The sequence below is a fragment of the Alligator sinensis genome, unplaced genomic scaffold (genome assembly GCF_000455745.1).
Source record: "Alligator sinensis unplaced genomic scaffold, ASM45574v1 scaffold948_1, whole genome shotgun sequence".
NCBI classification, from domain to species: domain Eukaryota; kingdom Metazoa; phylum Chordata; order Crocodylia; family Alligatoridae; genus Alligator; species Alligator sinensis.
Window position 1 is genome coordinate 190,187 of NW_005843093.1, and position 11,229 is coordinate 201,415.

Sequence of the window (11,229 nt, forward strand, 5' to 3'; positions counted from 1 at the left end):
AGGGGAGGGGAGGGTGGGGGTGTCACCGGGGCCCCAGATCCACGACGGAGCCTCTGGGGGGTCACAGCCATACATCCGCCCACCCCAGCCCCGCGGCTCTCACCGAAGGTCTGCAGGGTGGTGGCCAAGGTCTCGGCCTCGTCGCGGACGTCAGTGGCGTGGGGCGAGAGGACGATGCTCTGCAGCCTGAGCAGGCTCTTCTCTGCCAGGGCTCTGAGCTCCGTCGTGTCTGGGCCCGGGCAGGGAGGAGCCTCTGGGGGGTCACAGCCATACATCCGCCCACCCCAGCCCCGCGGCTCTCACCGAAGGTCTGCAGGGTGGTGGCCAAGGTCTCGGCCTCGTCGCGGACGTCAGTGGCGTGGGGCGAGAGGACGATGCTCTGCAGCCTGAGCAGGCTCTTCTCTGCCAGGGCTCTGAGCTCCGTCGTGTCTGGGCCCGGGCAGGGACGAGGTGAGGCCGGCAGCCCCCGGCGCCGACCTCGGCCAGCCCGGCCCTGGCAGGCAGGGAAGCCCCTCTGCCCCCAGGCCAAGGACAAGAGTGGGCTGGTGGGCCCCCGCCCTGCCCCAGCCAGCTCTTGCCATCTCCCTCCCGCCCCCGGTTGGCCCTGCTCACCGGACAGCACGAAGGTGCCACTATCCTTGGGGACGTGCTCCACGCGGGCGGGCTCCCGGGGGCGGTGGGCGTGCTCGGGCGCCTGGTAGGGCACGTGCAGGATGAAGTTGACCACGCGCAGCTGCTTCTCGGCCCAGGTCTTCTGCAGCCGGCGCAGCGTGTCCGTCGTGTGCCAGCGCCCCCGCTCGTTCGACCACACCTACAGCACGCCGGGACGGGCGTGGCGGTGAGCTGCCGCCCGCCTGCACCGGGACCCCCGGGCCCGGCGCCCCCTCCGGCTGACCTTGAAGATGGGGTCACGGTGCTCCAGCAGCGGGTAGGAGAGCAGCTGTCCCAGCGTGAGCTGCGCGATGGCCGGGCACTTCACGCCCATCGCTGTGGGGAGCGCCGGGGTCAGCGGTGGAGCCCGCTTGCAACAGCCCGATGCAGACGAGCCCCGGGGCAACCTGGCTGCCTCGCCTGCCCATCGCGGCCGCACCGGGCCCTGGCCAGAATGAGCCCAGCTGCCAAGTGACCGCAAGTGACCGCGGTCCCGGGCTCCTCCCTGCACAGCAGCGTGGCCGCGGCGGTCCGGGGGACTCACCTGCGAAGATCTCCCTCCAGCAGGCAGCCGTCAGGAGGGGGCTGCCCAGCGCCTGCAGCAGGGGCAGCACCTGCTGGAAGGCGCCAATGGCCCGCGTGCACGCCTGCAGCACGGGGTGCGCGTCCGGCAGGCGCTCCTCCAGGCGGGACGCCTCCCTCTGCCACTCCGCCGCTCGCTCCAGCGCCAGGCCTGCGCTGAACTGCGGGGACATGTCATAGATATGGGGGGCGGGGGGAGATCATCGAGCCTGACCCCCTGCCCTGGGTGGGAAAGAGCCCTGGGGTCAGATGACCCCAGCCAGGTGTTTGTCCAGTCTTCTCTTAAAGACCTCCAAGGTAGGGGGTCTTGTGGGGCTGGCCTGGGGCTAGAGGCACCCCGGGACGGGACCCCTGGCATAGACGGGGACAGGGGGCAGGGCACCTTGGCGAAGGCGAGGCAGCGCCACTCGACGAGCTGCTCGGTGACGGTGCGGAACAGCTTCCAGAGGCGCTCGTGGGCCTCGATCAGGTCCTGGCCCGTGGCCACGAAAGCCTGGTCCATGCAGTCCCCTGCGGGGGCGGGCAGGCAGGCAGACACTCATTTGGGAGCCCTGCCCTGTGCCGGGGCAGCCCCTGGGAGCCTGGGGGTGGCTGTAGCCGGGATGCACAGCCCAGGGTCTGCGGGGTGGTGCAGGGCTGGGGGCCCCGGACCCGGCGGGGCAGGGACGGCCGTGCCTGTGAGGGTCTTCTGGGAGTGGCAGAGCTCGTCCAGGCGGGCGGCCGTGGCCTGGAAGCGCAGGAGCAGGGCGCGCAGGTCCTGCTCGGCGGCATGGGCGTTAGACGCGGGGTCCCGGAACCGGCCCGTGGTGGCCGCGGCCAGCAGGGCGTGCCGCTCCTGGCGCGCCCGCTGCCGCGACTCCTCCAGCTCGTCCACGATGCTGAGGCGCCGCAAGGTGATGAAGTCCGAGGCCTCCTGCTGCTGGAAGACGAAGGCCTCCCACGTGTCCAGGAGCTGCGGGTACAGGGCAGGGGCGCAGGCAGCGGGGTCAGTGTGAGGGGGTCTCCAGGGACAGGCACAGCCGTGTGCATGCGCGGGCACCTCCCCGAGGGTCGAGGCCACGTCACTAGGGGGAAGCTGGTGTGTGGCCAAGCTAGTGAGGAGGGTTTTAAACTGGGCTCCGTGGGGGACCGTGATCAAAACCCTCCGGCAACAGACTGCAGAGGGGAAAGGATGCCAAGAGGCAACTCGACTCTGGGAAAGGGCCAGAGAGCTACAGACTGCAACAAGCGGTGCAAACGGCAAGTGAGGTGGTCAACATGCAAAATATGTCTGATGCACGTACACAAATGCAAGAAGTGGGGGAATAAACAAGATGAGCTGGAGGCTGCAGCTCGGGAAGAGACCTATGATCACCGAGACGTGGTGGGGCAGCTCTAAGGCCTGCGATGTGAGCATCGAGGAAGGACTGGGGTGGGAGAAGAGGTGGGGGTGTTGCCTTGTATGTCAAACACACACTTTTTCCCAGCTTCAGGAGGAAGAAGATGGTAAGGCAGAACGGGTGAAGGTGAAAGACAATATTATGGCAGGGATTTATTATAGGACGCCTGATCAGGAAGAGGAGGTGAACGAGGCGCTCTTCAAGCAGGTGACGAATCTGTCCGAAAGCTACGGGACGGTACTGGTGAGGAGAGACTCCAATTTTCTGGGCGTCTGCTGGAAGGACCATGCAGCCAGACATAAGACATCACGCCAGTCTCTAAGTTGTGTGGACAACTTCCTATTCCAAAAGGCAGAGCTAAGCGATCTTTTACCTGATTCCTGTCCTGACCGACGGCGGGGAACTGGCGGGGGACGTGAAGGTGATGAGTAATGGGGAGGAAGCGATCGCGATACGCTACAATTCCAGATCCGGAGACAGGGAAAGCTCGAGGTCAGCAAGATTAGGACTCTGGGCTTCAAAAAAAAGCAGATTTCATCGGCCTCAAAGAGTGAATAGGTATGGTGTCATGGGAGGATAGTTTGAAGGGTAAAGGTACCCGGAGGATGCAGTTTCTAAGGGGCACAGTATTGGAAGCCCACCAGAAAACTGTCCTGACACGATGGAGGCTGAAGAAGGATGGCGGGAGACTGACGTGGCTGCATGAGGAGCTTCTAGGATGCCTTGGCTGCAAAAGGAAAGCACCCAGGCAGTGGAAGAAGGGGCAGGCCACCAAGATGCGTGCCAGGAAATAGCCAGAATCTGCAGAGACAAAACCAGGGCGGCAAAGATAGAGACCGGGCTGCACCCGGCGAGGGAGATCAAGGACGACAAGGAGAGGCTGTCTAAGGAAGCCGGCCAGAAAAGAAGGACCCAGGCAGCTGCGGGTCCTGCGTTAACGAGCCCGGGGACTCCTAGCACAAGATGCCAGGAAGGCAGATCTACTCAACAGCTACTTTGCTTCAGCCCTCACAAAAAAAAATAAAAAAATTAAACAGAAACCTACTAACAATTATCTGGATAGCAAAGGGGACGAGCTGAGGGAGGGGCTAAAAACCGAGACACAGAGCTTTTGATGAGGATGAATGAATCCAGTCACCAGGGCCAGATGAACTTCATCCCAGGGCCCTGCAGGAACGGGCAGAGACCTCGGAGCCCTTGGCAGTGATCTTCATGAAGTGGTGGGAGACGGGCCAGGCATCAGAGGACCGGGGAAGGGCCAGTGTAGTGCCCCTCTTTAAAAAAAGGCAAGAAGGACCCGGGGGACGACAGGCTGGGTAGCCTCGCTGCAGTACCTGGGAAGTTATCGGAGCATGCCCGAACCAAAGCCATTTGCCATGTGCATGCTTCTGCAGGAGGAAAGGCTGATCACAAGCAGCCAGCACAGATTTGCTGTACTCAAGTCACGTCAAACACACTCGACCTGCTTCTTTGACAAAGCAGCTACTTGGGTGGAGGAAGGGAAGTCTGTGGCTATCGTGTATCTGCACTTCAGCAAGGCATTTGACACGGTGCCACACAACCTGCGGCCTTTTGGGAAGAGACGTCATCCACCTCACGTCAAAGGGGAAGAAGCTTTGCTCGGCCAGAATGACGGACCTCCTGGACAGGGCTTTAAACTGAGATCACCAGCGCAAGCCCGAGAAATGGGTACCTCGCAACCGGCATCCCAGGGTACAACAGGAAGCTCCTCCGACACCAGCCGATGGACACGTTATGCCACCGCTCACCAGACGGCTAGGGCCTCCGGCGGCAGGCTTCGTTGCCTGTGCAATAACGCCAGAAGCGTGGGAAACCAGCCGGAGGAACTAGCCCTCGGACTAACCAACAAGCAATACGGTCTTATAGGGATCGCGGAGACCTGGTGGGACTCCACCTATGGCTGGACCACGGGCACCCTGTACAGGAGGGATCGTATTGGGAAGAAGGGTGTTGCTGTCTGTGTACAGGAACATTACGCTTCCCTGGCGGCGGACACCGGATGCCAAGAAGGGCAACGTGAGACCCTCTGGGTCAAGATACAGGGAGAGCGCGGGGAAGGGGACTCAATTGTAGGAGTTTACTACAGGCCTCCGAACCACGAGGAGCGGCTCTACCAGGCATCCTCTGGAGAACTGGCAGAGGTTGCACGCTCGCGGAGCATGGTCATCGTGGGTGACTTCAACTACCCAGACATCTCGTGGGATGAGCGCTCGGCTAGATCCGATCGCTCGCAAAGCATCCTCGCTCGCGTCGAGCCTGCGGGCCGACCGGGGCAAGGCGCTCCTAGACTTGGTTCTGGCCAAAGGGGACGATCTAGCGAGCAACCCGCGGATTGAAGGGAAACTGGGCGACAGCCACCAAGAGATGATCACTTTCTCCATCCACCGCAAGCCAGGGAAATCAGCCAGTAGGGTAGAAATCCCTGATTTTAGGAAAGCTGATTTCCACAAACTCGGGAGCTTGGTTGGCGAGGCCCTGCGGGACCACGGTCGGGTGAGGAAGGGAATACAAGAAGTGTGGTTGTTCCTCAAGGAAGCAATCCTAAAAGCTCAAAGAAAGTCTATTCCCTCTCACAAGAAAGGCAGCAGAAGAGCTGGGGGACCCCCTGGGCTCAACAGGGAAGTCATGGGCCTCCTGAAATTAAAGTGAGAAGCCTACAAGGAAGGGGTGCAAGTCAGGAACAACTGCCGAAGAGGAGTACTCAGCAGCTGCCCACACCTGTAGGAAGCAGATCAGGACAGCGAAAGCACTAACCGAACGTAAATTGGCAACTGGAATCAAGGACAACAAAAAGTCCTTCTTTAGATACGTAGGAAGTCGCAAAAGGAACAAGGGAAGCCTAGGGCCCCTGTTAAATGAAATGGGACAGCTGTTAACCGAAACCCAAGACAAAACCAAACTCCTGAATGAATACTTCCCGCTAGTATGTCATCAGTCCAAGGGCATTAGCCTGCTTGACAGGAGACAGGATGACCACGATGGGGGTGACCATCCTCCCATAGTTGACATAGATCTTTTAGGGGAGCGCCTACAAAGGCTAAATATCTATGTGGCTAAATATCAGTTGGCTAAATAGCCTACAAAGGCTAAATATTGGTTGGACCGGACGAACTACACCTGAGAGCGTTAAAAACTGGCCAATGTCATCGTGCGCTTGATGGCAAAGTTATTTGAAGACTTGTGGCGCTCAGGAGATGTCCCAGAAAACTGGAAAAAAGCCAATGCGGTGCCTACCTCTAAGAAAGGGAGAAGGGAGGACCCAGGAAACTACAGGCCAATCAGTTTGACCTCAATCCCAGGTAAAATCCTGGAGAAAATCATCAAAGAAACCATCACACACAGGTTAACTGAAGGCAGCATTATGAAGGATAGCCAACGTGGCTTCGTTATGGGCTGGTCGTGCCAGACCAACCTCATTTCCTTCTCTGATCAGGTTACTCGCCACCTGGATAGAGGAAATGAGGTTGATGTCATATACTTGGACTTCAAAAAGGCCTTCGACCTGGTCTCCCACGATGGTCAAATTGGGAAAATCTGATGTCACCCTGCCCTTGGTGAGGCCGCAGCTGGAGATCTGCGTCCAGTTCTGGGCGCCGCGCTTCGGGAAGGACGTGGAGAAGCCGAGAGAGCCCCGAGGAGGCCGCGCGCGTGGTTAGAGGCCTGGAGACCAAGATGCACGAGGAGAGGCTGAGGGACTTGGGGCTGTTCAGCCTGGAGAAGAGGAGACTCGGAGGATTTGGTTGCAGCCGATACCAGGGGAGTACAAGGTCTGGGGGAGGACAAGAAATAATGGGCACAAGCTGATTGAAGATCGCTTCGGACTAGACACGAGCAAAAAATGTCTTTACAAGCCGGGGGCCGCCGAGGGTTTGGAGCAGGCTCCCCCCGAAGTGGTGCAGTCACCTGGCGATCTTCAAAAAGCGTCTTGATGCCCACCTTGCTGGGGTCACCTGGTCCCCGCAGTCTCTCCTGCCCGGGTGCAGGCGGGCTGCACCCGATGATCTCCAAGGTCCCTCCCAGCCCCTGGCAATGAAACAACGACCTTCTCCTAAACAAGCTGGAGAAACGGGGGCTGGACATGGATCCACGTCAGAACGGCAGGAGGCTTTGCATGGAGCCTCGCAGGGCTCCGTCCTGGGCCCAGCGCTGTTCAACGGGTTTGCTAATGACTTAGAGGCCGGCGTAAGAAGCTTCTTAAGCAAGTTTGTAGATGACGTGAAACTGGGAAGGACCGTGAACACGCTGGAGGATGCGAGCGCGCGTCAGGAGCCCGACAGACTGGAAAGCTGGGCTGGGGCTACAGGACGAAGTTCAGCGCAGACAAACGCAAGGTGCTGTAGCTCGGGGGGAAGAATCAAAAAGACGAATAACAAACGGAGGGATCCCAGGCTGGACGGCAGCTCTACAGAAAAGGACACGGGTGTCCGGTAGAGCAGAGACTCAACAGGCGTCTGCAGCGGGATGCAGCCACACGAAAGGCCAGTGCAGTTTGGGCTGCAGCAATAGAGGCACCAGGTGCAAGACACGGGAAGTGATGATGCCTCTGCTCAGCACTGGTTAAGCGTCGTCTGGATACTGGGTGCAGTCCTGGGCTCCGCGTTTTAAAAAGGCCGAGAGGAGTGAGAGGGTCCAGAGGCAGCAACAATGATCGAGGGCTTGGAAAGCCAGGCCTGCGAGGAGAGGCTGAAGGAGCTGGGCATTGGTCCAGCCTCCTGCTTTGAGCAGGGGGTTGGACTAGATGCGACCTCCCCAGGTCCCTTCCAGCCTGAATTTTCTACGAGTCTATGATCCTATTGTCAGCTGGCGGAAAAGGTGCTGAGGAGGGGACACGGCAGCCGCCTGCAAAGACCTGACGGGCTGCCAGAGGGAAGAGGGAAAGCGCCTGTTTGCTCTTGCTGCAGAGAGGAGGACGCAGAGCCATGGCTGACGGCTGCAGCAAAGTCGGATAGCAGGAAACACGTCTTCCCTGGCAGAGCAGGGAGGCCGTGGAAGAGATGGGCTCAAGGGGAGGCTGGATGGGCACTGGCTGGGGACGATCCGAGTGCAGCGATGCCGGTGCGCTGCTGTGCAGGTTTCCTGGGCTGTACCGGTTGCCCCCCACCCCCTTTCTGCTCCAGGTGCCAAGGGGTTTTAAGCCTCCCCCAGAGGTGCTGGGGACAGGGACTGGGCTCCTGCTGGCACCGACCCCGCAGGGTCCCGGCACGAGGGTCTTGCCCCTGCGCTCAGGCTCAGACCAACACTGCACTAGGAGCAGGAAGGGATTTCCCCCCTGTTCAGACTGGGGAGGTTACACTTTCCTCTGTAGTGAGGGCACTGGGGTCTCTCCAGCATCTATGAATGTGTTCAATGCACTGGCAGGACACCCTGCCTGCCTGGGGGCAGGGGTGGGTGATGCCTGGGACTGTGTCGGGGTGCCTGCGTTGTGTTGCTCAGATCGGACACGGGGTTTGTCTGCGCTGATTTGCACAGGGCCTCAGGCAGGGGCTGGACTGGATGTGAGCACTGGACGTCCCTTGTCTATGAGCAGCGTTGCAGGAAGCTGCAGGGGCCGAGGCCAGGCCCGTGCCCCTCCACGCTCTCCCGCCGGCAGTGCCGTGGCCCCTGCACGGGGGCTTCCTGCCGCGGTGGTCCGCGCGCTCACCGCGTTCTCCTGGTTCTCCTCGTCCGGGGCGAGCGGGCGGAAGCAGTGCCGGATCACGTCGTTGAGGCTGCGCACGTACTCCATGCGCTCCTGCAGCTCGCCCATCTGGCCCTGGTATTGCTGCAGCTGCGGGGGCATCTGCTCGTCAGCACCGGGGGCTGGTGCCTCTCTGCTGGCCAGATGGGTGTCTGAGCTGCCCCCACCCCTGCCCCTTGGGGCATCCCGATGCCCCGGCTGGGGCCGCACCTTGTGGGAGCACTTGGCGACGGTGAGGATGTCGGAGCCGACGCTGCGGTAGAGCTTCAGCACGGTGCTCAGCTCGGCGATGAGGACCTTGCTGCGCAGCGATGCCTCGTGCAGCGCCAGCGCCTGGAGCTCGTTGGTGATGGAGGCCAGCAGGGGTGCTGGGGCCGGGGTGGCGCGGGGTCAGGGCTGGAGCATGGCCCTGCTGCCCTCCCCACCCCCACAGCATCCATGTGCCCCACCGAGGCCCCACAGGTCCCCCCCAGCCACGCACCGGTCTCCTGTTGCAGGCTGCTGCAGTCCACCAGGAAGAGGCGGTTGCGGGTGACGACGGCGGGCCCCAGGTCCTGCAGGCGCTGGGCCCAGGCGCGGTGCTGGGCCACGTGCTCAGCGTAGGTGCTGGGCGGCTGGCCCCGCATGACCTCCACAGCCGTGGGGCTCCAGCCCTGCACGAAGGTGTGCACCTCGGCCACCCCCGCGTGCTCCCGGCACAGCTCCCGCGTCTCGTCCAGCGCCGCCTGTGACAGCAGCCATGGCTCAGTGCGTGGGGCAGGGACGGTGCTGCCCCAGCTCCCACGCAGGGCACTCTGCCCGGGGTGGCGGGGCTTGGCTGGTGCTACCCCCCTCGAAGGGCCTGCCTCCTTCCTGCCCTGGTCCCAATGGGAGGGCCAGGCCTCTGGGGCAGCTCGGGAGCAGCCTGGCACAGGATGGGTGCCTGGGCTGTGGCTGCCCTGCAAGGGGGCAGTGCAGTCCCAAGGAAAGGGGAGCAGCGAGTGGCCACAGCCCAGGGACGACGAGTGCAGGGGATGGGGGTGCGACCAGGTCCTGGCGATGCAGCCCCACACTCACCGCCAGCTGGCTCTGCTGGGTGGCGCGGGCCCCCTGGATGCGGCTATTGGTGCGCAGGTCCCGCTCCAGATGTTCCCACACTGGCTCCGGGTAGTGTCCGTGCACCCGGCACCCCGTCACCTCCAGGCCCGCGAGGGGCTGCCTCAGGGCTTGCTCTTGTGTGCCCAGCACCTCATCCCACAGATCGGGCAGCAGCTCCACGGGGGTCCCCATGCTGCCCTTCCCCGCCTCCCAGAGCGCTGTGCATGGGGGGCAGTGTGAGCCCCCCGCAGCAGGGACCAGGGTGGCCCCTCTGCTGCAGCTGGGGGCAGGGACAGGACCGGGGCAGGGGAGGACCCCGCTCGGCCCTGGGGCTGCAGCAGGGCGAGGGCACGCACCGGTCAGCGGGTCCAGGCCTGGTGCCGTCCCGGCCTCCGAGGCACTCGACTCGGGCAGCGACCCCAGCCGCTCCTTTCTGGTCTGGCACACCTGTGGGGAAGTGTGGGCCACAGCGGGTCTCCAGGCCCTGACTGCAGCCCCCGCGGGCTCCTGCCATCCACGCGGCTGCCGCAGGCCCGGGGCTGGGCCAGACACAACAGAGCAGCCCAGGGCCAAACGGATGGGCCCTGCAGCCAGGGCGAGGCTAGAGCCGGGTGGAGGGCACTGACCTCCAGCACGGACTCCAGCACAGCATCCAGCGCACCCAGTAGGCTGTCCTCCAGCGCCTGGCGCGAGGGGAAGGGTGCCAGCTGGTTGTTGGCATCGAAGACCAGCTGCACCCGCAGCACGGCTTCGCACCTGGCACCGTCGGCCTGCGAGGGCAGGGGGGCCGGTCAGGGCAGGGACGGACCCAGAGGCCCAGCCACGGGGACCCAGGCTGGTGCCCCCGCCCCACACCTGCATGACGTGGCCGACGAAAGCAGCGACCTGGTCTTGCACCATGGAGACCAGGCTCTGGGCCACGAGCAGGTTGACGAGCCGGGCCAGGCTGCCCAGTTGCCCCAGCCAGCGCTCGGCCTCCCGGTGCCACCGCTGCATCCCCTCACTCTGCAGGCGCTGCTGGTGCACGGACCCCCCAGCCTGGGGGTGCCCGCACACCTGCGTCCCCCTCTGCAGCCCCCGCGCCATCCTGTACGTGTCATTGCGCACCTGCCGGGGCGGCCCCACATTTGAGGGGTGGGCACTCGCTCCCCCCATGCCCCCGGCTTGCTTGCCCCACCGGACAGGGGGTGTCCCAGTGGGGGGTGCTGCACCCATGGAAGGGGCGTGCCGCGCCATGCCACGCCAAGCCAGGCTGCCTGGGTGAGCGGCCGGCCAGGCTGGGCTCACCAGCTCCAGGATGGTGGTGTAGAGGGTAAGGAAGCGGGCCAGGAGGCCACGCGCACGGCTCTTCTCCCGGACCAGGGCCCGCTGCAGCTCCGGGAAGCTGAAGCTGCGGGTATTGTCCTGGGGCAGCCAATGCACGGACCGCAGCTCCTGCAGCAGCCTGCACGGGTGGGTGAGTGAGCAGATAGGGCTTCAAGTGGGGGGACCCACCCCACCTGCCCCTGGGGGACACCCAGCCCCCTGCCAAACCCCAGCACCCGCATCGTCCCCTCCAGCTCAGGCGAGGCCCTGCAGCAAGACCGTGCTCCCCCCAGCTGCCCCGGGCAGGGGGGCAGACCCCGGCCCCATGGGGCCCGCACAGCAGAAGGGCGCTTTGGAGACGGATCTGGAGTCCCGGCGCGCGCACCTGGAGATATGGAGCAGGGCAGTGCCGAAGTGGGGCACGGCCTGGAGCAGGCGGGCGCCCAGGACCGCCTGGCGCTGCTGCATCCGCAGGCACCGGGTGCTGCGCTGCCAGCTGCCGGCCGGAGAGACGAGAGCATGGGGCAAGGCCCGGCC

General features: G+C 63.3%; 2 protein-coding genes across 2 annotated transcripts in view; both read right to left on the minus strand.

The window, feature by feature from the left end:
• LOC106723080 (dynein heavy chain domain-containing protein 1-like) overlaps nt 1-1,735 on the minus strand; it is a gene marked incomplete at its 3' end in the record, with an annotated part of 3,750 nt that extends 2,015 nt beyond the window's left edge. Inside the window, exons 1-6 of the mRNA XM_025193720.1 lie at nt 1,616-1,735; nt 1,196-1,394; nt 896-987; nt 613-811; nt 304-429; nt 84-229 (exon numbers count right to left, since the gene is read on the minus strand). Of these exons, the coding sequence (XP_025049505.1) occupies nt 84-229; nt 304-429; nt 613-811; nt 896-987; nt 1,196-1,394; nt 1,616-1,735 (882 nt within the window). The remainder of the gene's footprint in view (nt 1-83; nt 230-303; nt 430-612; nt 812-895; nt 988-1,195; nt 1,395-1,615) is intronic.
• A 10-nt stretch (nt 1,736-1,745) lies between these two features.
• Nucleotides 1,746-11,222, minus strand: LOC106723081 (dynein heavy chain domain-containing protein 1-like). The gene is made up of 9 exons (XM_025193727.1): nt 11,078-11,222; nt 10,675-10,831; nt 10,243-10,494; nt 10,014-10,157; nt 9,367-9,834; nt 8,792-9,035; nt 8,521-8,678; nt 8,275-8,400; nt 1,746-2,185 (listed from the first exon to the last, which is right to left on the minus strand). The coding sequence occupies exons 1-9, from the start codon at nt 11,158-11,160 to the stop codon at nt 1,772-1,774; spliced, it is 2,046 nt and encodes a 681-aa protein (XP_025049512.1). The 5' UTR covers nt 11,161-11,222; the 3' UTR covers nt 1,746-1,771.
• Nucleotides 11,223-11,229: the final 7 nt, after the last annotated feature.